The sequence below is a fragment of the Lissotriton helveticus genome, chromosome 5_1 (genome assembly GCF_964261635.1).
Source record: "Lissotriton helveticus chromosome 5_1, aLisHel1.1, whole genome shotgun sequence".
Classification (NCBI taxonomy): Eukaryota; Metazoa; Chordata; class Amphibia; order Caudata; family Salamandridae; genus Lissotriton; species Lissotriton helveticus.
In genome coordinates, this window is record NC_136065.1 from 1,959,187,382 (window position 1) to 1,959,213,402 (window position 26,021).

At 46.3% G+C, this 26,021-nt stretch overlaps 1 protein-coding gene across 2 annotated transcripts in view; it reads right to left on the minus strand.

Moving 5' to 3' along the window:
• Window positions 1-12,822: 12,822 nt before the first annotated feature.
• FBXO47 (F-box protein 47) overlaps window positions 12,823-26,021 on the minus strand; it is a 1,641,665-nt gene continuing 1,628,466 nt past the window's right edge. For both annotated transcript variants that reach the window (XM_078645633.1, XM_078645631.1), the window contains one exon: window positions 12,823-16,554. In XM_078645633.1, the coding sequence (XP_078501759.1) occupies window positions 16,442-16,554 (113 nt within the window). In that variant the 3' untranslated portion in view covers window positions 12,823-16,441. The remainder of the gene's footprint in view (window positions 16,555-26,021) is intronic.

Consider the following 26,021-nt stretch of genomic DNA (forward strand, 5'->3'; position numbering starts at 1 on the left):
CTGCAAGTCACCATTGCAGGGATCACAACCTGGGTGGGTGAGTTCAGGGCATCAGGTAGGGTAGGACCACTTTGTGACTTGGATCCATTGCCACAAGCCTCATACTCAAGACACAGATCTTACCAATGTGGATGCAGAGACATATGTGCTACTGACCTCATGTCCTGCTCCCATGGACCAGTAGCAGCCTCACCATCTATTGCACTACAACCTCGGAGTCGGTGCTAGGGAGGGCTAGGGAGTGCAGAGTGACTAGGGAGTGCTAGGGAGTGCAGAGTGACTGCAGAGTGCTAGGGAGTGCAGAGTGCTAGGGAGTGCAGAGTGCTAGGGAGTGCAGAGTGCTAGGGAGTGCAGAGTGCTAGGGAGTGAAGAGTGCTAGGGAGTGCAGAGTGACTAGGGAGTGCAGAGTGCTAGGGAGTGCAGAGTGCTAGGGAGTGCAGAGTGACTAGGGAGTGCAGAGTGACTAGGGAGTGCGAGGGAGTGCAGAGTGACTAGGCAGTGCTAGGGAGTGCAGAGTGACTAGGGAGTGCTAGGGAGTGCAGAGTGACTAGGGAGTGCTAGGGAGTGCAGAGTGACCAGGGAGTGCTATGGAGTGCTAGGGACTGCAGAGTGACTGCAGAGGATAATGGCAATGTAAATGACAATGCCATTTATTTATCTGTTTCCAAAACCAACACATAAATACAAATTTTGTCATTTACAATGCCAATAGCTCTAAATTTTCCAAAGGCGAAACCATTGCATTGTAAATGCTTGTTCTATTAGGCAAGCTATTAAGGACAAATTAGACAGATTAAAAAAGGAGGGCATATTTGAGGACATGGAAGCATCAGAATGGGTGGCACCAGTTGTTTTGGCTCATTCCTCTTCAGGGAACATTAGAGTCTGTGTTGACTCAAGAGGCTTGAATAAAGCAGTAGTGGTGGACAAGTATTCCCTACCAACCATTACAGACATGTCACAGTTGGAAAGTGCTAAGGTGCTCTCCACATTAGATCTCAGAACTGCATGTCACCAAATCGATTTGAAGGAGCGGTCCAGAGAGCTGCCAGCTATAGGTCAGGTTCACTAGGATGCCCTTTGACAAGGGATGTTCGCAGAGTTGCACTACGTGGAATTCCGCAGAGTTGCATAAAATCTCAGTGGGATTCCGCAGAGTTCCGCTATGCCCATTTGGAACAATCGATTCTCTTAAAATGTTCTCTGCTCCTACCTACCTGTCCTCTGCTCCGACCGCCCCAGCAAGTCCAATACAAAATGAAACTTAAAGCCCAGTTACTGGTAAAACTCGAGTGCAGCGGCTTTCAGTTGTCGTGTGGCTCCAATGCTGCAGCTCTTCTCTGCAAATTCGATCCTACAAGCCTCTTCCTGGTTGGTGCTGAAGGTGGAGTGGCAATCAGAAAACATGTTGCAGTTTAATTTTCAGCACAGGTAATGCTGGGACACAGCTGAAATGAAGGGGGATATGTGGCCCAGATTTATCACTTTCCCCTGCTTAGCACGTGCCCAGCTTGGGCATCTTCCCCACCAGGCCAAAGACAGTCCAGCAGATACGGAAAGACTGCGTGTGGGCCCTCTGCATCACTGGCATGAAAACGCCAAGCCATGCCTTCCCTGGACCGGAAACAAGCTTCCGAGGACCGGTTTCTGGCATTACAGTCGTCTTCAGCCCGGCTTGCTTGAATCCAGTGGCAAAGTGAGCAAGGGACTCACATCTGAGCATACCCTGCCACACTTATGGCGGCCAAAAGCGGTACAAAAGGGGGTGGTGATGGACGGAGCATCTGAACCAATCAAACACTCACACCCAGTCAAAAGATCTGGGTTTAATCCATCATCCCCTTTTGTATCGCTTTGTTCACCCTAAGTGTGGCAGGGTATGCTCAGACGTGAGTCCCTTGCTCACTTGGCCACTGGATTCAAGATAGCCTGGCTGATGAGGATTATGAATCCGAAACCGGTCCCAGGATGCTTGTTTTCGGTCCATGGAAGACATGGCTTGGCAGTTCGGGCTGGATTGTTCCCATGAGGCACAGGGTCAGACTGATTTGCATATAGCCATGTCTGAAATGGGGTGGCTGAGTGGGCTAATGAATGGTGATGGATTAAACCCAGATCAGTTGACTGGGGGTTAGTGTTTGATTTGCTCAAACGCTCCGTCCATCATCCCCTTTTGTATCGCTTTGTTCGCCCTAAGTGTGGCAGGGTATACTCAGACGTGAGTCCCTTGCTCACTTGGCCACTGGATTCAAGAGAGCCTGGCTGATGAGGATTATGAATCCGAAACCGGTCCCAGGATGCTTGTTTCCGGTCCATGGAAGACATGGCTTGGCAGTTCGGGCTGGACTATTCCCATGAGGCACAGGGTCGGACTGATTTGCATATAGCCATGTCTGAAATGGGGTGGCTGAGTGGGCTAAAGAATGGTGATGGATTAAACCCAGATCAGTTGACTGGGGATGAGTGTTTGACTTGCTCAAACGCTCCGTCCATCATCCCCTTTTGCATCGCTTTGTTTCGCCCTAAGTGTGGCAGGGTATGCTCAGACGTGAGTCCCTTGCTCACTTGGCCACTGGATTCAAGATAGCCTGGCTGATGAGGATTATGAAACCGAAACCGGTCCCAGGATGCTTGTTTCCGGTCCATGGAAGACATGGCTTGGCAGTTCGGGCTGGACTGTTCCCATGAGGCACAGGGTCAGACTGATTTGCATATAGCCATGTCTGAAATGGGGTGGCTGAGTGGGCTAAAGAATGGTGATGGATTAAACCCAGATCAGTTGACTGGGGGTGAGTGTTTGATTTGCTCAAATGCTCCGTCCATCATCCCCTTTTGTATCGCTTTGTTCGCCCTAAGTGTGGCAGGGTATGCTCAGACGTGAGTCCCTTGCTCACTTGGCCACTGGATTCAAGATAGCCTGGCTGATGAGGATTATGAATCCGAAACCGGTCCCAGGATGCTTGTTTCCGGTCCATGGAAGACATGGCTTGGCAGTTCGGGCTGGACTGTTCCCATGAGGCACAGGGTCAGACTGATTTGCATATAGCCATGTCTGAAATGGGGTGGCTGAGTGGGCTAAAGAATGGCTATGGATTAAACCCAGATCAGTGGACTGGGGGTGAGTGTTTGATTTGCTCAAACGCTCCGTCCATCATCCCCTTTTGTATCGCTTTGTTCGCCCTAAGTGTGGCAGGGTATGCTCAGACGTGAGTCCCTTGCTCACTTGGCCACTGGATTCAAGATAGCCTGGCTGATGAGGATTATGAATCCGAAACCGGTCCCAGGATGCTTGCTTCCGGTCCATGGAAGACATGGCTTGGCAGTTCGGGCTGGACTGTTCCCATGAGGCACAGGGTCAGACTGATTTGCATGTAGCCATGTCTGAAATGGGGTGGCTGAGTGGGCTAAAGAATGGTGACGGATTAAACCCAGATCAGTTGACTAGGGGTGAGTGTTTGATTTGCTCAAACGCTCCGTCCATCATCCCCTTTAGTATCCTTTTATGTACAACTTCAATAAACAGAATTTACCACAAAAGCGGGAGTCTACCAACAGAGTCAGTTAGAACGTCCAGACTCAGTGACAACACACATCACATTCCACAAGACTAGAACAATACTCACAAGCAGATACACAGAATCTACTAAAAAACCACAATGTCCCTATTATTTAAATACTACCAAGAGAAATCTCTCACCATGGACCAAGTGTCTATATCAATGTTCTATTAGTTAGAAACAGTATTATAACGGGTCACCTGTCAAAGTTTAAAAGGGTAAGCATTAATTTAAAATGTGAGCATAAAAACAAGTCGAACAGAGGGAGAAATAGAAACATAAAATGACTCCGCGATTTTTCTTGTTTTTCTGTTTTCAGAGTTTTAATATTGGCTGTACCTTTTTAGGTCTCGGCCTACGTAGGCTGCGTTTCCGCAGTCTCGCTGCCGAGATGTTATGTTTTCTAGTATGGAGTGTAAACGAGCTAGCTCTTCTCCATTGGCTGGCTTCCTTAACGGTGGCCAGCCATTGGAGAAGAGCTTTGTTCCTCACTTTAAGCCCCGTCTGTTTCGGATTGAGGGGCGTATTTTTTGCTGTCCTTTCGATCTGTGACGTCATCCGTCACTCAACAAAACACACGACCCCCAGTCTGAAATGGACGGGGCTTGCAGACTCCTGCTGCCCATCTGCCCGATGCTTGTTTTTATTTTAATATACCGCAAATTCGGCCCGAAAGGCATTGGAGCACTCTCCAGGGGAGAGGGCAGTTCGTCCGCAACGTCCACCATGCTGGGGGGCCTCGGCGGCAGGAGCGCTCTCCAGCTTGCCTTGCGTTTCCGCCAGGCAGGCCTGCACGTGCCGCAGCTCTCCCCCGCCATCAGCCTCCTGCCTCCTGCAGGACCTGGCCCTTTTTGGCAGGTTCACCCCGAAACTTTTTGCTTTTTCCTAGCCTGTTTCTGGAACCTGGTGTTGGTGATTTTAGGCCTCTGCGCACTTTTTCACGGTGGTACCGTGTAAAGTGCGTGAGCTCTCGGTGTATGTGTGGTGAGAGTGACCTGCCCTCCCATAGGAATGAATGGGGAATATGTATGCCCATGGTAGTTCCTGATGTGTGGGGAGTGCAGGGGCGAGTTTGGTATGTGCGAACTCGTGAGATTGAATGCTGCGTAATGATGTATGTGGCATGGATGTGTCTAGTGTGGAAGTGCCACTTCTGGACATGGGTGTGCGTGTGTAGGGAGTCTGCTGGCACGTGATTGGCTGGAGCCTGGCTCCAGGAGTGTGCCTGGGCCTGCTTGTGGATTGACTGTCTGGTTTGAGGATGACAGGGGCTGGGGAGCCCCCAGGAGGTTAACTGAGTCAGCCCTTGGTTGAATGACTGCATCTGCAACTAGAGTGATGGGAGGAGATAGCACCTGGGAGTGAATAGGGCTGTGCCTGCCTGCCACAATGCTGGCTCCACCTCCTGCTGGGCGGCTGTCGCCTCTGCCCCTCACACTGAAAGGAGTTCCCTATAACCAGTTGTAGCTGGTTCTCACACTGCCTGCACCTTTAGACAGAGTTTTTCTGTATAAAAAGGGGCTGTGTCCCCTTACAAAATGTTCTTGTTTTCTGACTTGAATCCTGCCAGGGGCGTGCTGCTGCTTGGGCCCAGGGGAAGGCTTGCCTCCCTGGGCCCTGCCCAGCCCCTGGACACCTGATGGACTCTCCTTTTCTGGGAGCTGCTGTGCTCCACCTTATGTCCTGGACTGCTGAGGTCCTGGACTCCTGAAGGACTTTGTTGCTTTATTTTGGCATCTAGCGCTTTGGATCGCTTTATTTCTCCCCCAGCGCTTGGGAGCGCTTTATTTTTAACATAGACCTTCTTTTGCCTTAGCGCCTGGGAGCGCTTTATTTTTACTTGGACCTTTTGTCTTTGCCTCCTGAAGCTGCTGTATACCGCTGAGATCGTGGGCTGCTTGTGTGCCCCTAGGACAGAGCCTCTGCCGTTTGACCCGTGTGGCGCGCTGGCTGCTCTCTAGTCAGATTGAGAGTGCCGCGCTGATCACTGCCTGCCGTGTTGCAAGATCGACGTGTTCATCGACACGTGTTTTGTGGTGGCCGAAGGGTTGTGAGCCTCCCCAGTGAGGGGCGCGTTGATTCAGCCTGTTCGCATAAACACCGCCGCGGGCCGGGGTCCTGAAATCAACATCAAGGTTCCGTTCTCAACACCGAAGGGGCCGCGCTCTGATTGGCTGCTGCCGAAGGCTGGTCGTGAGGCGCCACGCTCTGATTGGCTGATCCCCCCCCCCGCAGAAGTTCCCACATCACTGAGGGCTCGCCCGAGCGCCGCACTGTGATTGGCGGGCTGTGGTAGGCTCGGCTTGGGAGCTGCACGCTGATTGCTCCGCTTTGAAGAGTGCCGTGTCAGAGGGGGCTCGTCGGAGGAGACGCGCTGGGATTGGCCCAGCGCTTGTGGAAGTCCCGCGGGAGAAGAGAAGAAGCATGGCGGCCGGTGGACAGGGCTCCCGTGAGCTGAGGGAGCCCTGCAGCAAGAGGAGAGGAAGCCGCGAGTGAAGCAGAGCCTCCCCGTCCAGCCCGGTGAGTGATGAAGGGCTGGAGGAAGCGGGGAGCTCCGCGGGTGGCAGTGCCTGATCGAGCCAGCGTTCGAGCGGCCCCGTGGCAGCGGGCCGCTCCTCCCTTCTTACCGCGATGTGGTTGAGAGCCCCATAGGCTCTCACGATGGCCCGTGTCCTGCCCTCAGGGGGCATAGTTGGTGCAAGCAGGGCGGCCCCGGTTGGCAGTGGGCCGCCCCAACGTTGAGTAGAGCCCACGAGAAGGCTCCGGGGGCCATTTTAGTTAGAGGGGGCGTCGGGGCACATTGCCGGTGCCCGCCCCCTCCTGCCTGCGAGATATTTGTTCAGAGCCCACGTGGGGCTCGAGGTGCCATATCTGTTCTACGAGCCCTGAGAGGCTCCTAAGTGCCGCATCTGTCTCGAGCCCTGAGAGGCTCCACCGTTAAGGGGGCATATTTGTTTACAGGCCCCCCCTGCTACACAGCTGCCCAGCACTTTGTGGGCAGCTGCCACGTTTAGGCCCCTGACTTTTGGGACACAGGGCGTCCTACCCCTTCAAGGCCTGTTGGCCTAGGGACTGCCACAGGTGGTGGCTTATGTACGTTTTTGCGCAATTGTGTGGTTTTTCCTGCACCTCTGAATGTTTTTAGGCATCATGTGTTTCTGCGCTATTGAGTTGTGTTCTGGCACCTCTGAATGTTTTTAGGCATCATGTGTCTTCCTTGTTCCTACACCTCTGAATGTGTTTTTATGCATCATGTGTTTTCCTTCCCTACACCTCTGAATGTTTTTAGGCATCATGTGTTTTCTTTCCTTACACCTCTGAATGTGTTTTTTATACATCATGTGTTTTGTTCTTGCTTACACCCCTAAATGTATTTTATTCTTAGGTGGTTGTTATTTCCAGTACAGGTGGACCTAGTGAGGTCCTGGTTCCCTGCGTGACATTCTCCTAAGGTGGTTAGGGTTGCGTAGGTGGTACTTACCTGTTACCAGTAGTTACTGGTTGTGTGCTATACTTGCTAATTTGTGCTACAGTGATTTTATATCCTATATTCTATGTTCTAGAGTGCTATTTCTGCTAAGTGTTGATTCATGACAGTGGCCCTGGTGGCCCTGTCTTGTACATAATCCCTTGTGAATATTGCCCGTGCCAGTTGGCACAATGTACATGTGTGATTTCTATCTGATGTGTTTTGACAATACAAAAGTTATTTTTATATAACCTTGTGTGGAGTTCCTTTTGTGGTGTGCCTAGGATGTTGTTGCTGTTGTGTGCTTGCGCAAATGCTTTACACATTGCCTCCGGGATAAGCCTGTCTGCTCGTGCCAAGCTACAAAGGGGGTGAGCAGGGGTTATCTTGGCGTGTGACTCCCTTGCCCTGACTAGAATGTTGGTTTCTGCCTGGCTTTGGCGTCAGCCTTAGCCTACCAGAAATCCCAGTTCTAACACCTCCTCATGGCCAGATGCTCCCGGGGCCCACAGTGCCTGCGAGTCCGCTGTCCCCACTTCTCACTCGGCAGGGGTTCCAGTCCGTACAGAGGGTGAGCGGCGTCCGTCGCGCTCTAGCGGGGACCTCCCAGACGTCAGGGCAGCAGTCCGACTCGTTGCTCCAGGCTCATCGGGAGGGATGATCGGCCGCCGCCACCGCCATTTTGCAGATGCGCAGGCTGGCTCCTCGCTCTTTGGAGTCCCCGTGTAGCACCGGGCGCCTGATCTTGCTCTCAGCAGTCCTCAACACCTACGGGCACAATTCTCGGTTGGGCACAGATCGGTGTCTAGCCGTTCCCGCCATTCCAATCAGCAGCATCCTGGGCCTGCATATGGTCCTGGTGTCGCGGCCTGAGTCTGCACCGGCGGCGCCGTCTACGGGGGGGCCCAGCTTGCGGTGCGGGGCCCGAATGAGGACGCGCAGGGATCGAGTGTGGGGCTCCCGGGATGAGGCGAGCGTGCTTGTTTTTTTCTTGCCTCTGTTCCCTGTTTGTCATCGTTTTTTACGTGCCTCTGTTCCCTGCTTGTCATCGTTTTTTGCGTGCCTCTGTTCCCTGCTTGTCATCGTTTTTGGTGTGCCTCTGTTCCCTGCTTGTCATCGTTTTTGGCGTGCCTCTGTTCCCTGCTTGTTATCGTTTTTTGCTTGCCTCTGTTCCCTGCTTGTCATCGTTTTTTGCGTGCCTCTGTTCCCTGCTTGTCATTGTTTTTTGCGTGCCTCTGTTCCCTGCTTGTCATAGTTTTTTGCGTGCCTCTGTTCCCTGCTTGTCATTGTTTTTTTCTTGCCTCTGTTCCCTGCTTGTCATCGTTTTTTTTGCCTCTGTTCTCTGCTTGTCATCGCTTTTGGCGTGCCTCTGTTCCCTGCTTGTCATCATTTTTGGCGTGCCTCTGTTCCCTGCTTGTCATTGTTTTTTGCGTGCCTCTGTTCCCTGCTTGTCATCGTTTTGGTGTGCCTCTGTTCCCTGCTTGTCATCGTTTTTAGCTTGTCATCTTTTTTTGCTTGCCTCTGTTCCCTGCTTGTCATCGTTTTTTGCTTGCCTCTGTTCCCTGCTTGTCATTGTTTTTTGCGTGCCTCTGTTCCCTGCTTGTCATTGCTTTTTGTGTGCCTCTGTTCCCCGCTTGTCATCGATTTTTGCGTGCCTCTTTTTCCTGCTTGTCATCTTTTTTTGCGTGCCTCTGTTCCCTGTGTGTCATCGTTTTTTGTTTGCCTCTATTCCCTGCTTGTCATCGTTTTTTGCTTGCCTCTGTTCCAAGCTTGTCATCGTTTTTTGCTTGCCTCTGTTCTCTGGGCTGTTACTGGGCAGAGAGCTCTCTGTGTGTGTGGCTCTGTGTGTGTGTGTGTGTGTGGCTCTGTGTGTCAGTGTGTGTGGCTGTGTGTGTGTGTGTGTGTGTGTGTTGGGCTGTGTGTGTGTGTGTGTGTTGGGCTGTGTGTGTGTGTGTGTTGGGCTCTGTGTGTGTGTGTGTGTGTTGGGCTCTGTGTGTGTGTTGGGCTCTGTGTGTGTGCTGGGCTCTGTGTGTGTGTGTGTTGGGCTCTGTGTGTGTGTTGGGCTCTGTGTGTGTGTGCGTGTGTCACTGTGTGCGTGTGGCTCTGTGTGTGTGGGGCTCTGTGTGTGTGTGGCTCTGTGTGAGTGTTGGGCTGTGTGTGTGTTGGGCTGTGTGTGTGTGTTGGGCTCTGTGTGTGTGTGTTGGGCTTTGTGTGTGTGTTGGGCTCTGTGTGTGTGTTGGGCTCTGTGTGTGTATGTCTGTGTGTGTGTGTGGGGGGGGCTCTGTGTGTGTGGCTCTGTGTGTGTGTGTGTCTCTGTGTGTGTGTTGGGCTCTGTGTGTGTGTGTTGGGCTCTGTGTGTGTGTGTGTTGGGCTCTGTGTCTGTGTGTGTGTCTGTGTGTGTGTGTGTCTGTGGGGCTCTGTGTATGGCTCTGTGTGTGTGTGGCTCTGTGTGTGTGTATGTGTGTCTGTGTGTGTGTGTGTGTTGGGCTCTGTGTGTGTGTGTGTGTGTTGGGCTCTGTGTGTGTGTGTGTTGGGCTGTGTGTGTGTGTGTGTTGGGCTCTGTGTGTGTGTGTATGTGTTGGGCTCTGGGTGTGTGTGTGTTGGGCTCTGTGTGTGTGTGTGTTGGCTCTGTGTCTGTGTGTGTTGGGTTGTGTGTGTGTGTGTGTTGGGCTGTGTGTGTGTTGGGCTGTGTGTGTGTGTGTGTTGGGCTCTGGGTGTGTGTGTTGGGCTCTGTGTGTGTGTGTGTGTGTGTTGGGCAGTATGTGTGTGTGTCTGTGGCTCTGTGTGTGTGGCTCTGTTTGTTGGGCTCTGTGTGTGTGTGTGTGTGTGTGTGTGTGTTGGGCTCTGTGTGTGTTAGGCTCTGTGTGTGTGTGCTGGGCTCTGTGTGTGTGTTGGGCTCTGTGTGTGTGTTGGGCTCTGTGTGTGTTGGGCTCTGTGCACGTGTGGCTCTGTGTGTGTTTGGCTCTGTCTGTCTGTGCGTGTTTGGCTCTATCTGTGTGTGTGGCTCTGTCTGTCTGTGTGTGTGGCTCTGTCTGTGTGTGTGGCTCTGTCTGTCTGTGTGGCTCTGTCTGTCTGTGTGTGTGGCTCTGTCTGTGTGTGTGGCTCTGTCTGTCTGTGTGTGTGGCTCTGTCTGTGTGTGTGGCTCTGTCTGTCTGTGTGTGTGGCTCTGGCTGTCTGTGTGTGTGGCTCTGTCTGTGTGTGGCTCTGTCTGTGTGTGTGTGGCTCTGTCTGTGTGTTTGTATGTGTTGCTCTGTCTGTGTGTATGTGTGGGTAGCTTGTTTTGTAGGTGGCTCTATGTGTGGGTGGCTCTGTCTGTGTGAGTGTGGCTGTGTGTGTGTGTAGGTGGCTCTGTGTGGGTGGCTGTGTGTGTGTGGGTGGCTCTATGTGAATGGCTCTGTGTGGGTGGCTCTGTGTGGGTGGCTCTGTATGTATGTGTGGGTGGCTTTGTGTCGGTGGCTCTGTGTGTGGGTGCAAATGCAATAGGTCTCGCATTTGCAAGCGATTAAGCTATTGGCATTGTAAATGACAATGCCATTTATTTATAAGTTTTAAAAACAAAAACATAAATAAAAATAATGTCATGAGCAATGCCAATAGCTCTAACTTTAACAATGCCGAGACCATTGCATTGTAAATGCTTTTTTAACTATACCCTAGGACTACCTCAATCATTGAGATCCCACAGTGGTTCTAACTGACAAAAACCACTTTGTATCAGCCGTTATCAAAAAAGGTATGAAAGAATCTTTAATTAATCACAAAAGATAAGTGAAGTGAAAATTAGGGGAATTTGAAATAATAGGGAACCCAATGTTTGATTACCAACAGGCTAGTATACCTGTGACTTCTGGGTGGATACAGATCCCCACAGATGATGACATCTGAACATCAATATGAATAAGGTATTGCATAATTCATTAATAGATTTGTAATAATTGTGGGTTAATATCAAGAGAACCTACCCAACAACCTAGCCAGTGAACCTATATAAAAGTAATTGGCAAAACGTAAACAAACACATGAGATAATCTTGTAAATAATAGAATGTGATAAACAGAGTAAATGTAATAACATATTATGATGATGGATTGGAACTGTGAATCAAGATATAAGCCACAGTTTCCACTAATGGGATATTAGGGACCAAGTGCCAAATAAATGCGATGTCAGTCAAAAAAATAAGGTGATGTTAGTAAAAAGGTAAATATTGTTGAATAGCCCATGAAGTGTCTGAACCAGAAGATTATTTATAGAAATAAGGGTGAGCTGTTAATGATAATTGTACTGTAAAAATTAGCGAATAACAAACATGCTATCTAAAATCAAGTATTCTTTCATTATGCAGATTTTTTTAAAATAAAAACGTTTTTAGTCCTGAAGAAGGTGCCAACATCAAGAAGTCACTGAAACGCTGCGTCAACGGTTTTCTAACAAATGTTTTTTAATGAATGTTTTAATTGATTTATGTGTCAAATCTTTATAGATTGTAACCTTGAACAGGAGGAATGCTATAATGTCCAAAAAGGCTAGAAATAGCTAAAAATTATATATTTTTAAGATATACCTATTGTGAATAAATTCTTTTGTGATATTTTTTAAGTTATTGTCCAACCTGTTCTCATTCACAGACCAGGCTATAATACTGTTGATAACTAATAGACCATTGACATAGACAATTGGTCCATGGTGAGAGATTTCTCTTGGTGGTATTTAAATAATAGTGACATTGGAGAAGTGTGGCTCACTGGTTAGAGGAGGTAGACCCTGAAGCAGAGGTCAGACCTGGGACCAGGGTTCAATTCCCGACGCGGCAGGGTCTTGAGCCCAAAATATCCACGGACTTGATAATTCTCGTTTCGGTGCCTACTCGAATCACGGGTTCACACTCTGCAGCTCTGGGCATCAGCCTGCTTAATCTCCACTACGGCCCCCCTGCGGCGGGATGCCTGGCTTTCACCTTGGGGATGCCCAGTACGGGTATCTCACAGGGAAAAGCCAGGACGGGTTCCCAAGGCAAGCGCCGAGATGCCTACGGGTAATCGAGCGCTATATAAGAACGCATAATAATAATTGTGTTTTTTGTAGTAGTATTGTATTTACCCCGTCCCTTTGCTCTGCATTGGGGTAACTCCCTTTTCTTTGTAAGATACAAGGAATCACCAGACAACACAGCCCTTTACGAATTTTCATTTAGATTTCTCCTCTTGGACCCTTTTAGGGGCTAAAATTTCAATTCATTCAATTCTATTCAATAAATAATCATTACTTAGTGATGTGTGAAAGGTGAAAGACTCGCCGAGACTTGCCAAATAATTGCTACCGATTCAAATAATTTCTGTGACGACTGGATTTCTAGTAATGGGTCAGCTATGAACATATTAGAAATAATAGGAATAATATTGTGCAGGAGCTACACTCTATTCTGGAAACATGATGCTGGCATTTTAACCAGTTGCACAGACAGCAGGTCTATGTGCAGCTGTAGTTATTCGTCACTGTTATATCTTCAAAAGGATTACGCATCTGAATACTGCAAGCCAGAGAAGCATAAAGACAAAAACAAAGCTGAATAAAAGATGTAAGTGGGAGGCATCAGAGTAGGGTTGGGTACGCATGGCCAGCACCTCTCCTAAAGGTGAGCTAACACTGAATGTCAGCTTTTCATTGTAAGGGCGATGTTGCAGATGAACAGTAAGCATGTAAACGCTAAGACAAGCATGTATGCATTTAATGTAAGTACTTTTGTATCACAACTGTGAAAAAATAACGTCATGTGACATTTGCTAGCCATTTGCGATTTGTAACATTTTTATTTCAATTTGTAAACATTGCATCCTGGCTACACAACTTTAATTATCGTAAATACCTTTATACTATAGAAGCTGATCTTTTTAGATTTATACAATAAATATAAAACAGGGCAGCTCTATTTATCTTTACCGTCAGTATCTTTGATGAGAAATGCATACACTGTGTTTCAGTACATACTGAATCATACCATTCTTGTAATTAATGAAGATTTCACGATGACCACATCGATGTCTGTTGGTTTTGTTTTACACAGTCTTTTAATACCCGTTTGCTAAAGTTACAAGGCTGTTTTACCAAGGCAAACGTTGGGTCATTTACAAAGGAAGAAACAACGACACTTCAGCTGCTGATCACACTTTTAAAGTAAATTTACTATTTTCAGCCTGTCCAATTTTCTCTTTATAGTCCTATCGCTGTAGGTGAGTCGTGCCATGGAAAAAAAACATCATGCTTGCCTTTCCAGACACACACATCAGTACCAGGGCACCACCGTTACACTATTTCAATCGTGAATGACCATTACATTTAGGCTGGTACTCATTATAGTTACTAGTTGTACTCAGTTTGTGTTGTACATTGTCAAAAGGGTTTCTGGCTTGGCTTCGAAGGTTCTGTCGGCAGCTTCATGATATAGATGACAATGGTTTGCCAGATATGCTGTTTCTTCATCTATTAGTAGTGTGGGGCCTATACCAATAAGACATGTACAACGACCTCGATACATCCTTGTTGCCATTAAATATGCTAGACATTCAGAGTTATTTAGAAGGGACCTTCTTACGGACACCTCACTGGTCTTTTTGAATTATCATATTTCCTGTCCCTTTGTACTCGGGTTATGGGCTTTCAGTTTCGGGCATTCCTGTTCTTATAATGTTTGGATTTGTTTTTGTACAGCTATGTTGCATGCTCTGCACATGCACCTTTTTGTTCTTCTAGATGGATGGATCATTGGTTTCGCTCTCTCTTCTATTCTCATCTAGATGGGTTCAAGTGCATTCAAGTATAGTTTCATTCCAGATTCCAGATGTAGGATTAAAGGGAAGTCAGGTAATCTCTTAATTTGTGTGCCTTTTTCATTCTAAACACTTGTGCTGCCCAAGGTGGGCTGAAACGTTAGCATTCCATTTGGTTGCTCGTTGGTTTCATACTATTCAGTTTCCCTTTACTAGTTATTTTCATGTTCAAACATGTGTGTTATAGGCGCTTCTCATCGGCTGTAACCTACTAATTTTGGACCCGATTCATACTTCATTTTATCATGAATAGGTTTCAATAACTGCTATAACCTTCAGTAGTCAGGTGTCACACCTACTGTGCAATCATTTTTGGGAGCAAGGTGATCTCTAGACTTGTCCCTCCCATTTGAGTATTCTGGGAGTGGCAGGCTCTAGGAAGTGCTCTGTTTTCTTTGACCCAAATGCCAGTTAATTTCTGAAGTGGTACGGTTTTATCGACTTGCCTTTATTGGATTTAGACTGCCAGGATCTAGTATCCACTCTTATAGTTCTCATGCTCTGGTTTTCCTTTTTACTCATAGTTTTGGAAAAAATTATTGTATATTTCTTCACCTTTGGTGATCCTGCTGAGATCGTATTCCCTGGTTGAGGATAGCTCTTTTAGAGGCTTCCCTTTTTCTGGTAGGCTTCTGTTGATGCCATATTTCCTCTCTTGGAGAATCATTTGGATTATTTCTAAATTGTTCTTCAACAGGCAGAATAGCAATTTATCCTTCCTTATTCCCACTGATGATGTCTCTGGGGGTTTTACTGATTTCAAGCTGGTAGAAATATTGAAGGACTTCTTCTTTGTATTGCTCTAACCACAGTCATGGTTGGCTGAAACTGTTACTTGATATCTTGGATGCATGTAGCAGGTAGAGGACATCAATGACATTTAAAAATGCAAAGTCATAAAGTGCTTGAAAAGCAAGCAGGTTACCTTTCCTAAAGTAACTATTGGGACTCTATTAGGTAAGGAATGTGGGAGACTTCGAGTAAGCTGCTTTTTGACAATTAGTGACTTCTAGAGCTCTGAGCTATACAAAGGGGTTAACAACAGCAAGTTCAAGACAATATTGTCGACAGGGCTTGTGCAAGGACAACTCCATATTTAGCTTTTGCATAAGGCATCAGTCTAATGTCAGACTGCCCTTGCATACAGTCAAGCTTGCACCTAAACAGAGATTGTTGACAGAGGCAGTACACCAGTTTTCCTGAGTAGGAAAATTCCTACATGTTCACATTGTTCCACTGTGTTTAGTCTCATTGATATATTATTTATAAGAACTGGTCCTGCTTCGCAATAAGCTAAGATGGTTGTAAATTCAGTCTGGGGATGTAACTATAATCCCAACCATTCTGGCACTTGTCTTATGCAGCAGCAGCACAGAAAAAACAAACTTAATAAGGCCGAAAAAATAGCATTCGATAATATACAACTAAACCATTACCCATTACCCCAAAATGTAATTCCTAAAATCAAATTGTGTCAAAGGGCTGGTAGGGTCTCAAAGCCTCACTGCATGCACACTTTGTCATAGAAAACGATGCAATATATTAAGCTAGCCGATATTTCCAATTTAGCCAATTCCATCAGTGTGTCAAGTTGCTGAAAAGTGGAACTTGAACTTAAAAATCTAAAGTTCAGTTACTCTACTAGTACTGAGCATTCACTTAACCACTGTATTAAACTTGGAACTCCAAGCAATGAGACATAAAGAAGGCTATACCTTTCTGCGGCGTTGTTCTACGTTTGGAGACCCAACTTATCAACAGCATAATTAAGGTGAAGGTAAAGATATGTTCAAGTTGCTCATCATGCCGTGAGGTCAATAATCCATCGGTAATCACACATTTTTGCAGCACTTTGCTCATGTGGCTACATTTATGGTAAAATCAAATTGACAGAACGTTGCTTAAAAGTCAGTGCCACCTACTACTTGAATATAATGACCGCGCCTAGTTTTTAGGCGATCATGTCAAGTTTTTTATGACTTCAATAGGTCAAAAGTATTTGAACGTTTGCGATGGAGGCCTGCATATGTAATTTTGTATATTAAAGCATTATATAAGCATTATATATTTGTATGTATACGTGCGCACCTATGTCTTTTATATTACATGCGGCAACAAATTAGATTTTACAGTTGAAGGGTTTAAAGAATCATTCCATGTACAGGATGGGTTTAGCAGGCTTGAACAGCCAAGATCTTGCTTCTCTTAACTGCATGAAATCAGATGCAAACATAGCACGTCCAGGCAATATCTGAGTTGTCAGAATATATGTTAAACACTGAGTAAAATCTTTTATGTGTATTTATATACCTTTCTGTAGATTCATAGCTTTATAAACAAAACAGTGGGCTCAATAAAAAAAGTCCAATAAATCTGCCATTATAAGGGCAGAATGAAAACATGTCTGGCACTCTGCATATTTGTGAGCCAATCAATTGTCTCTGGAAATTTTTGGAACAAATATGGTTGGATAGTACAACTGCAGGATAGAGAGGGTATTGTACTGCTTCCAGTTTATGAAATGCCATCACCATCTTCTCTTGAAAGTCAGCACAACTGGTGTCACTTACGAGGACTGATCTTAGCAATTAGACAGGAGGACCTTTCATGGTCAGGTACAGGATCTCCTTGTGGAAATTAGCCTGTGCATTCACCAGGTGGAACAAGTTCAGAAAGCTGCTGTCCTCTTCTGCATGGTCGCCTGTACAACAAAGGAGAAGCAAAATGGTAAGGTAATTTCATTTTCTCTGTTCTGTGCAGAACAACAGGGCCTTTAATGTTTTGCCTATAACAGAATGTTACCTATTTCCTCAAAATCTTATTTAATTGCTTGTGCACAACAATTTACCCTTGAAAGAAAGTTTTCACCATACATTTTGAAAACGTGATAATCGTCTTTGGTAAACTTTGTTATATAAGTTGAAACAACATTTTCAGAATGTGATCAACTGTATTCTATTGGCATTTTTAGCCCACTAATAATACACTCACATTCACCCATAGTGTCCTGTTTCTTTCTAGCGTATCTTCTCTACCTCCATTAACCCCTGAATTTGCATGTCTCTACCACTTTTGTTGGGAATTAAGGTTGTACCAAAATATCTATATGATGAATGCGAAAAAAGATCTCATGCTTAAGCTTTAACTGGAATGATATGACAGTGGAAATTCCCTGCTGAAATCTCTTGAACCACACAAAATACGATGATTGACGTTTATTGATTTGTTAAACTCACACAGACTCCTTCATATTTATCTTGCTTCAAGGAGTTTCCTGCCTGCATGTGAAATTCCTTTTTTTATAGGATCAAGTAATTTCATTTTCTTAATATTTTAGTGATTATTTTCTCACTTTATATTTTTCAAATATATTTCAAAAACACCTCATTTTAGTGGGACCAAATGTATATATGAGGTACATTTCTGCAGCATTCTATGGCTGCACATTACGTTTCCAAAACATCTTTTTAAAATAAGTAGTGTGCACAAACTATGGGTCACAAACATTCAACATCTCAAAATATATATCCAACATGAACATAGATTCACATATTCATATTAAATTTGCACCATTCAAATGATTTCATTAGTAGTGAGATCTCTATTATTTTTACAAAATCAATTTTAATTATTTTTATACATAACAAATCAGGAGTGTGTATGCACCACAATCTTCTATACAATCACTACAGTTCAAGTACACCCCACCCACCGCATCTTTTTCCCTCCCCTCTAATGAGTCTTAACTGCTGGAGTCTATTTTTGCAGATCATGTCTAGGGCGTTCCTAATAATAATAATAACAGAGTTTATACTGCTGCTGCTCACCGGTGATCTCTCCGGTCCTGGCGGTTACAGCTTCTGCAAGTTTCTGCATCTTTACGGTCTAGCTCCTGCAGTACGGAGCTCTGTCGAGGTTTATCGGTCTGGCATTTGGCACTTGGCACTTGGCTCCAGTATCAAGAATACCACCACGTGGTGTTTGCTGGGAGGCGCTGAAAGTACTATCTGATTGCGGTGAGCTGCTGCTATTTACCTGGGGCTGTTCTCATCTTCGGCGGCTACGGCATTTGACTCTCTCTGCATTGCTTTGTACTGCTACGACCCAGTTGTTTGTCTGAAAAGGAGTTGTAGAGTGAGCGAGGCATTTTTGAGTGCCGCTCGCAGCCGTTTGCAGGCTACTTATTTCCCTGAGTGATTGAGGAGCAACGTCCTGGGAGCGAGAAAGGATTTCGACTGACACAGCATTGGGAGAACTGTTCCAGGCTGTCCCGAGGGCGCGGGACTGCGAGTCCCAGCAGGCTCAGCGCTCCAACCACCTGGCGCACCTGCGACTCTTCCCGCCCTCTCCCTCCCCCCACCTATATTGGAGCTTCGACGACCGCGCACGCGGGACGCGCGCGGGTCGAAGCCCGGGCCAAGGGCGGGCCCGTTTGTGCCCGTTTGTGCCCGTTTGTGCCCGTTTGTGCCCGTTCGTGATCGGTGGTGACCGGGCCGGGCTCTCCCTCTTGATTTTGTTCAAACCCCCCTCCATCTGGCTGCAATGGCCGGGCGAGAAATGAGGAGCAAGACCTCGTTAACCGGAGGTTCCACAGTTGGAGGTATGGAAAAGTTTCTCACTAGAGCTAATTCACTTATTGACTCTGAAATGAATGCCCTTGATAAACGCTTATCTAAGGAACTACTGGCATTCAAGAGATCCTCCCTTGGTTCAATAGCTAATGCTAAAACCCCGGAAAGACCTACCGATACCGATGTTATCGACGTAGTTGGCCAAGCTCTAACACCCTAGGTGGACATACAGGCAACACAGGTTCAGGATATACTGGTCAACGAAATACCCCCAGAAAGTGATCTTGTCTTTGTTAATAATGTATCTGTCTCTTCTGTATCTGATGACACTATAAATAATACTTTGATTAAGGGGGTTAAAGAAGGGGCTACCACCAAACGTAAGAGGACGTATAACAATAAATCTGGTAGAAAATCAAAATTAGCAAAGCTTAAACATGATACCACCCCCTCCTCTACCACTCCAACCCAAGCCCTGCTTAACAAAGAGATATCAATCGATAGCCTGGGTGCTCTACTTAAATCTGTTTTACTTCCCATAGAGGCAAAATTGGAGCAGATAGAACTCCGATTAACAAATATAGAGAAAGTTACAGCTAACATACTGGCTAATTCCCATAAGCCTAGCAATTGGAGTACCCCTCTACCTACCCTTACTATCCCTGGCCCTCCTTTAGCAAAAGAGGTTTTAAATCCTATCCTCCCTTTAATAGGCCCCCAGGTAACCACTCAGGTTAATAATAATACCATACCCCTGCAGCAAACACTTGGGTCACAGCCAATTAATGCTAATACCAATTCTATTGCTAGGGTAAATGGGTTAGCTGTTGCTGACCAAATAGGACCCCCCACCAAAGATCAAAGTGCCCGTAGACCACGTTTACCTGATCTTCCACCTGAAGCTAATCGTTTTACGGTTGTCTTAGCAGGAGCCCCTACGCTGGAAGCCGGTGAAACCGAAACTTTCAACTCACTAAAGAGTAGAGTTGTTAGATGGCTTAATTGGAATAGACCTCTCCCGGCCCACCTCCACATCGAAATTATCATGGTCAGAAGGGTGCCCTGGCTGGGCAAAACTGTAAAGACCATAAACGGGGACTGTATAACGGTTAGTTTCAGATATCCCAGAACGGTTTCACACATTTGTGCGGGTTATAATAGATCCTCTGATTCCACCATTCAAACGCTCCCAGTGTCTTTTTTTCCCCCCTAACCCTATGTATTACGGTAGAGGCAGAGATGACTGGACTAGGGTTGAGCGGAGGGGTAAACATAGTAGATATGATGTAAGATCGGCCATGACGGCCCCGTACGCCCCCTTCTGTGATTTCAACCGGTTCAGTTGTCTAGATGGCCTGGATGGAGTCGATTGACTACCCCCAGCTCCCGATCCAATCCTTTCCCTGCCTGACACCGGTAATGGTTTATTGGCTGCTGTGGTTGGCGAGGTGGAAACTAATGTAGAAACTCCTGCAAAGTGTTTGTCAGCAGGTGTACCCCTTACGATGTCTCCCTCTTTTACCCCGATTCAAACCTTGGAGTTACCCCTGGCCGTAGACTTCGCAGACATTGATCACCCACTAGCCTCCTTGGATACTACAGTGGATTTGCTATTACCTTCACTGCCCCCTAGTACCCTTGGGATTGCGAAACCAGCCCCATGTTTCTTGGGTTTTAAACTAGTAAGCTGGAACATTGCGGGTTGGCGACAGAGGGTGTCGTCTCTGGGATGGAGGGAATCCCTTTCCCAGTTCGACATCCTCTGTTTCCAGGAGACTTGGTCTGTGACAGATATTCACTTTGACGGCTTTGTGTCCTACAACAACCCTGCACTAGAGTCTAGTGTGGGTAGGGCAAAGGGTGGGCTCGTAATTTTACTGTCTGTGAATTTTCCTGCACGTGTGAAATCCCATTCTACTGTAGGATTTCACTCACAGATTTTAAGGTTGGAACAAAGTGGGGGTTGTGATACACTGTTAATTAACCACTACAACAACATGTTTGATTCGAAGAGTACCCGTGTTGTAGAGGAGCTTGAGACAGCTGTAAAGGAAATCTGTAGCGATACCCGTAAGCTATTTAATATCATTTGGGGAGGGGATTTTAACATCCGTACTTGCCCCTACTCATTTACCAGTGTATGTGGGTTTGATGGAGATAACAGGGAGAACCGAGCTCATTTTATTCACTCCCCTTACGGTGATTCTCTTAATACCCTTATGTTAAATCTAGATTTGCTAATTCATCAACTTGCCATGGATAAAGAGGGTAATATTGCACCAACCTTTGTTGGAAGGAACATGGCCTCTGTCATCGATCACCTGTTGCTATCTGTATCCATTGTCCCACTCTGTTCGGTCCCTACAGTAGTTGATTTCGGTATTAGTGATCACAACGCCATCACTATGTCGACCTCCATATGGGGGACCATGCCCTGTCATAAACGCACGATTATCGACGAGATCATCCCCTGTAGGCAAAATGGTATCCGGATCAAATGGTGTGGGGATAACTCAGCTAAACTTTTGCGGAAAATTGTGGGCGCAGGGTCTGAAGTGCTACTCCGTTGCCTTGACTACGATGCAACCCCCGGGTGTATTATCGCTGATTTTGAGGAACTATGCGATTTAATAAAAAGGTTGCTTACTATTACTAAGGGCACTTCCAAGAGGGCATCTCAAGGCTGGTTTCGACAGTGCCTGCACGAACTCGCTACAAGAACTAAAGAAGGCCCTGTCGAGACATCCGCGAGATAAGGATGCCATTACACTCCTTAGGGCAACTTATAAACACCAGCTGACACGTAGGAAACAGGAGCCTAGGGAACAAGCCTGGGACAATCTGACCAAAGCCTCAGAGCTGCGTGATAGTAAGCTATTCTGGAGTACGGTTAACAGCCCATTCCTCCTAAAGGAGGAATTTCCGGTTTTAACAGCCCAGGTTAGTGAGGATAGTTGGGTCCAACATTTTGCAGGTATTTTTGATTCAGCCAGGGAGGTCCAGGATAGTTCTAGTGCAGATCCTATAGAATTTAAAGTACCCCTAGGGATTTCGCTCCAAGAAGTAGATTATGCTATCCACATGAGTAAGGGGGGGAAGGCCCCAGGACCGGACGGGGTCCCGGTCGATTTGTATAAAACCGATCTGGCTCTCTGGAGCCCCCTTCTGACCCAGGTTTTTAATGCCTCGGCTAGCGACAGTATCCCATCTACCTGGAGTGAATCTACAATCATCCCGATTTACAAGAAGGGGGATAGAGGAGAGGCCAAGAACTACCGCCCTATCTCTCTTCTGGATTCCTCTTTAAAAATTATGAGTAGGGTCCTATTGATGCGCCTGGAGGAGTAGGCGGAAGCCAATAATATCCTTGCGGACTCTCAATTTGGCTTCCGGAAGGGACTAGGAACAATTGAGCAGTGCATCAACCTGGATCTCATTATAAGGAAATACACCAAGGCTAAACAGGGCTCATTATTTCTTTGTTTTGCTGACCTTTCAAGCGCTTTTGATTTGGTGGATCATACCCTTTTGTGGTCCACACTACTTGAAATGGGGGCCACGGCAGCAATAATTTATTTCCTTGCCAGACTTTATAATAAGCTGTCAGCACAGATTCGCTTTGGGTTAGCGGGGGAATGCCCCAAGAAGATCAGGGTTAAATCCGGCATCAGACAAGGATGTGTATTGGCCCCGTTACTTTTTTCACTTTTTATTAACTCCATGGAGTCCGAACTGAAGAGGGTCCCAGCTGATGCTCCCCAAGTTGAGGGCCAACCAGTTCCGGTACTGCTCTATGCAGACGATACTGTCCTCCTTTCAAGAACCCCAATAGGCCTCCAAAAACTCATGAACCATTTTTATGATTTTATTCAGGGGAGGAAATTAAAGATTAACAATTCAAAAACTTTTATCATGACCTGTGGGAAAAAGGTGAACCTACTCAAATCATTCCGGTTCAGGGAACACCGAATAGAGGTCGTGGATAAATTTTGTTATCTCGGCATAACTTTTAGTGGTAATGGGTCAAGGGCACCGGAGTTACTGAATGTTAGGGCCAAGATGGGTAAAGGATCCTAAGGAGTGTTCCGTTTTGCATCAAAACTGGGAAGCCGTCGCATACCAGATATGCTGAATGTTTATCGGCACAGATGCGTTTCTATGGCCCTTTATGGATCAGGAGTGTGGGGCCACTGCAATCAAGGGGATCTGCAGGTAGCGGAGAATTTGTTCCTTAAGAGGCTTCTCTGCCTCCCCCCCTCGGCGTCCACCGAACTGATTCATAAAGAGGTGGTTCTGGAATACTTGACAGACCTAACAGGATTGAGACCGCCCATGGTATGGAGGTCAATATGGACAAAGGACGAAACTGGATTTACCAGGCGAATAATCCAAGACTGCCTACGCCTGGACAAAGCCCGTCAGATTCCCTGGCTAAAATACGTATTAACGTCCTATAAGGACATTTTCGATCTAGACGTCCACAGTGACCCTCTTTGTGCCATCAATATTCCCAAACAGGAGGTCAAGAGTGAATTTCTGGGGAACAAATCCAAGAGGCGCAGTGCCCAATGTAGCCTTTTCTCAACCCATGTTTTTTACTCTACTAACAAGGAGGTCGGTTATGGCATGCCTATGTATTTAAAAGCAATTTCCAAACAATCACATCAGTTTGTTCTCACCATGTTGAGACTAGGCATTGTCCATAACCTGGTGGCCTTCCCACGGATGAAAACCCATAGCTCAACACCTTGTCCGTGTGATGGTACCACCAGACAGAGCACATTGCACTTTTTGCTAATCTGTCCTTTGTATGTGCATCTCCGTCTGTGTTGTCTCAAACCTGTTTTTAAGAAATACTCTGTGTCTACAACTGCTAATGCTATGAGATTACTATTTGCGCTTGATACCTTGGATATCTGTTTTTTTACTGCGACATTTATTCTAAAATCTGTGTCCCTTAGAAAAAGTATGGAATTTTAATATTGTTTTCTTATCCTTGTATAAATTAATTGCATCAGTTCATGCTACTGCTTTTATGGAGAGGTTCTAATCGTGGTAATATATTTAATTCCCTACCCTGTAATCTTTTAATGTGATTTTAAATTTTGTGTGCTTTTATGATTGTCATGTATGATCGAATAAAGCTTATGAACTGAACTGAACAGAGTTTATAAAGTGCCTGGTTACACTTAAATCAGTGTGTCCCCGCGCTGCAGATACAGACAATAAAAGCGCTTTAACAACTGTCAGGCTGGAGGCAGAAGTGGGGGCCAACCGGACATCGGACCTACTACTTGGGAAATAGGTGAGTCTTTAATTTCTGACGGTACCTCACCTCAGACGGTTCCATACGGAGCTCAATAGGAAGTGTGTTCCATTGCTTACTCCATTCCTATGGTGTATCGTTGTTCCATCCGTCCCCCTTTCCCTCCCCGTGTGCATTGCTTCCATCGAATAAACAGGTATTAATCCTGCTAATCCTCTATGAGCCCTGCATCCCAGGCCCTCCAAATCTTCTCGTATTTCTCCTCACAACCTCTGTCTCTAAAGACCTCCTTTTCAACGATTTTGCAACGTGTCATACCCTCATCCCAATTTCGGAAGGATGGTGCAGTCTTACAAACCCATTTCTGTGCTATGTTCTCCACCCATTTTAATCGTGTGCTCTCCCAGAGGGGAGTGGCTAGTGTGAGCTTCTTGTCCCAATTCATCTATCTCAAGAGGCCGTTCCATGTGTGCCATACCATAATCGTGGCCGGGCATGCTCGTTCATGTACGTGGTCGCCATATAGCACATGCATGTAGGAATGATCTCTCATCCCCCATCTGTCCACCCACATAACTGAATAATCTCTTTCCGAATATACCCAGTAATTTACTACCGCAACCTGTGCTGCTTCATAGTATTCCCACAAGTTTGGTAATGCAGTACCTCCGTCATACTTAGCTCGTTGCAAGGTCCCGAAGGGCAATACGAGGTTGTCCCCGGCGCAAAGCAGCGTGCTCAGTAAGTTATCTATGCGTAGGAGTAGTGTCTTGGTAATTTATATGAGCAATTCTGCAAAACATACAATTGAACATGGCTGCTTTGCCCATCAACGACAAGGGCAGGCCACTCCAGTGTGACGTCCCTTTCTAATCTTTGCAGCTGCGGTTCAAGATTAGCTCGAGCATGAGAATCTGCATCTCTAGTTATTCATATTCCCAGTAGGGTGACCAACCGTCCGTAAATTTCACGGACAGTCCGTAAATTAGGGCTTTTGTCCGTTGTCCGTGATGAAGGTCTTAACGGACGGCATTTGTCCGTAATTTTAGCTACTCGGATAAATAACAAAAGTTGATTTGCACAATTCAGATTCCCCAGCTGACGTGCAAGGGAGCCTCCTCTGCTGCATTCCGGAGGGAGGGGCAGACGGTGAAAAGAAATAAGACCAGGGTGTCTGCTTCCCCAAAGAAATGCAAATGTGTGTAAATGGATAGGTGGCAAATGTAAAGACCGCTTGAGAGGCGCTAATTGCTGATAGAAAGTAGCCTGGGGCGCCGCGCACCAAGCACACAGTTCGTGAACCACTGCATGGAGCTCGATGCAAAAAATAAAAGCTTAGCTGAGGAAAATGTTTCGCTCAAAAAGGCAATGACTGTGAACAAAGCGCAGGCAGCTTCGACTTCACTATAGACACTTGCTGAACTAGGAAGCGTTACCAAACCATCTTCAAGCGTGATGTGCATAACCAGCGCCAAGTCCACGTTCACTACACTCCTCACTGAGGTTTGCATTATGTTTATCCTCTCTCTGACTGCCAGAGCTATTTAAAACGCACGAAGGTAGGATTGACGTAATGCCACAGGCTGTCTTTTGAGCCAGGTATACCATACGTGGCAAATAATAAACAATTTTCCAATCCTCGTGCCGAGGTGTGCTGTGGGGGGCAGGGGCGTGCAGGTTTTGGAGTCTGCTGAAACCCCTATGTTCTTAGGAAATGTCTGCCTTTTTTAATCTTCTATTTCTTTTCCACTGAATAGCAGGTGGAACCGCTGGTTAATCTGACTATAAAATTCAAGTACGTACATGCCAATATATGGAAAGAGATAAGAGGGAGGTTTAGATAAAATCCCGGGAAGGTATTGTCTCTGTTGGGCTTTTATTGAACAGGGGGATCTTTTTGGCTGGGGGACATGTAAAACAGTCTGATTGTTGGGTTAAACAGTGTCCCACCATAATCAGAAGTGCTGGAAAGAATGGTGGTTCTGTTATTTTACTTCTGGCCTTTAACATTAAAATAAATGTTTAAATTGGCTGCATATGCTCAGGTTGTGCATCTGTTTTGTTGCTAAGGATTGGCAGGGATTTGCATGCAGTGATATACAGGGTATGATGCAAGATGCTGCCATTGAAGGCTTCAAGGCCTGGAGTTTAAAAGTAGAAGAGGTTAGGCGAGTATTTGTTGCTGATAAAGGAAGTGCTTGATTACGGCACCAGTACGGTGACACAATAAATGCTACACAGGGCATTTAAAGGTATTTGGCATTTATGTTTTTTGTGGCTGTCCTTCCTATATATCATGGTAAATAAGTAGCACGTTAAAACGCATTGGCT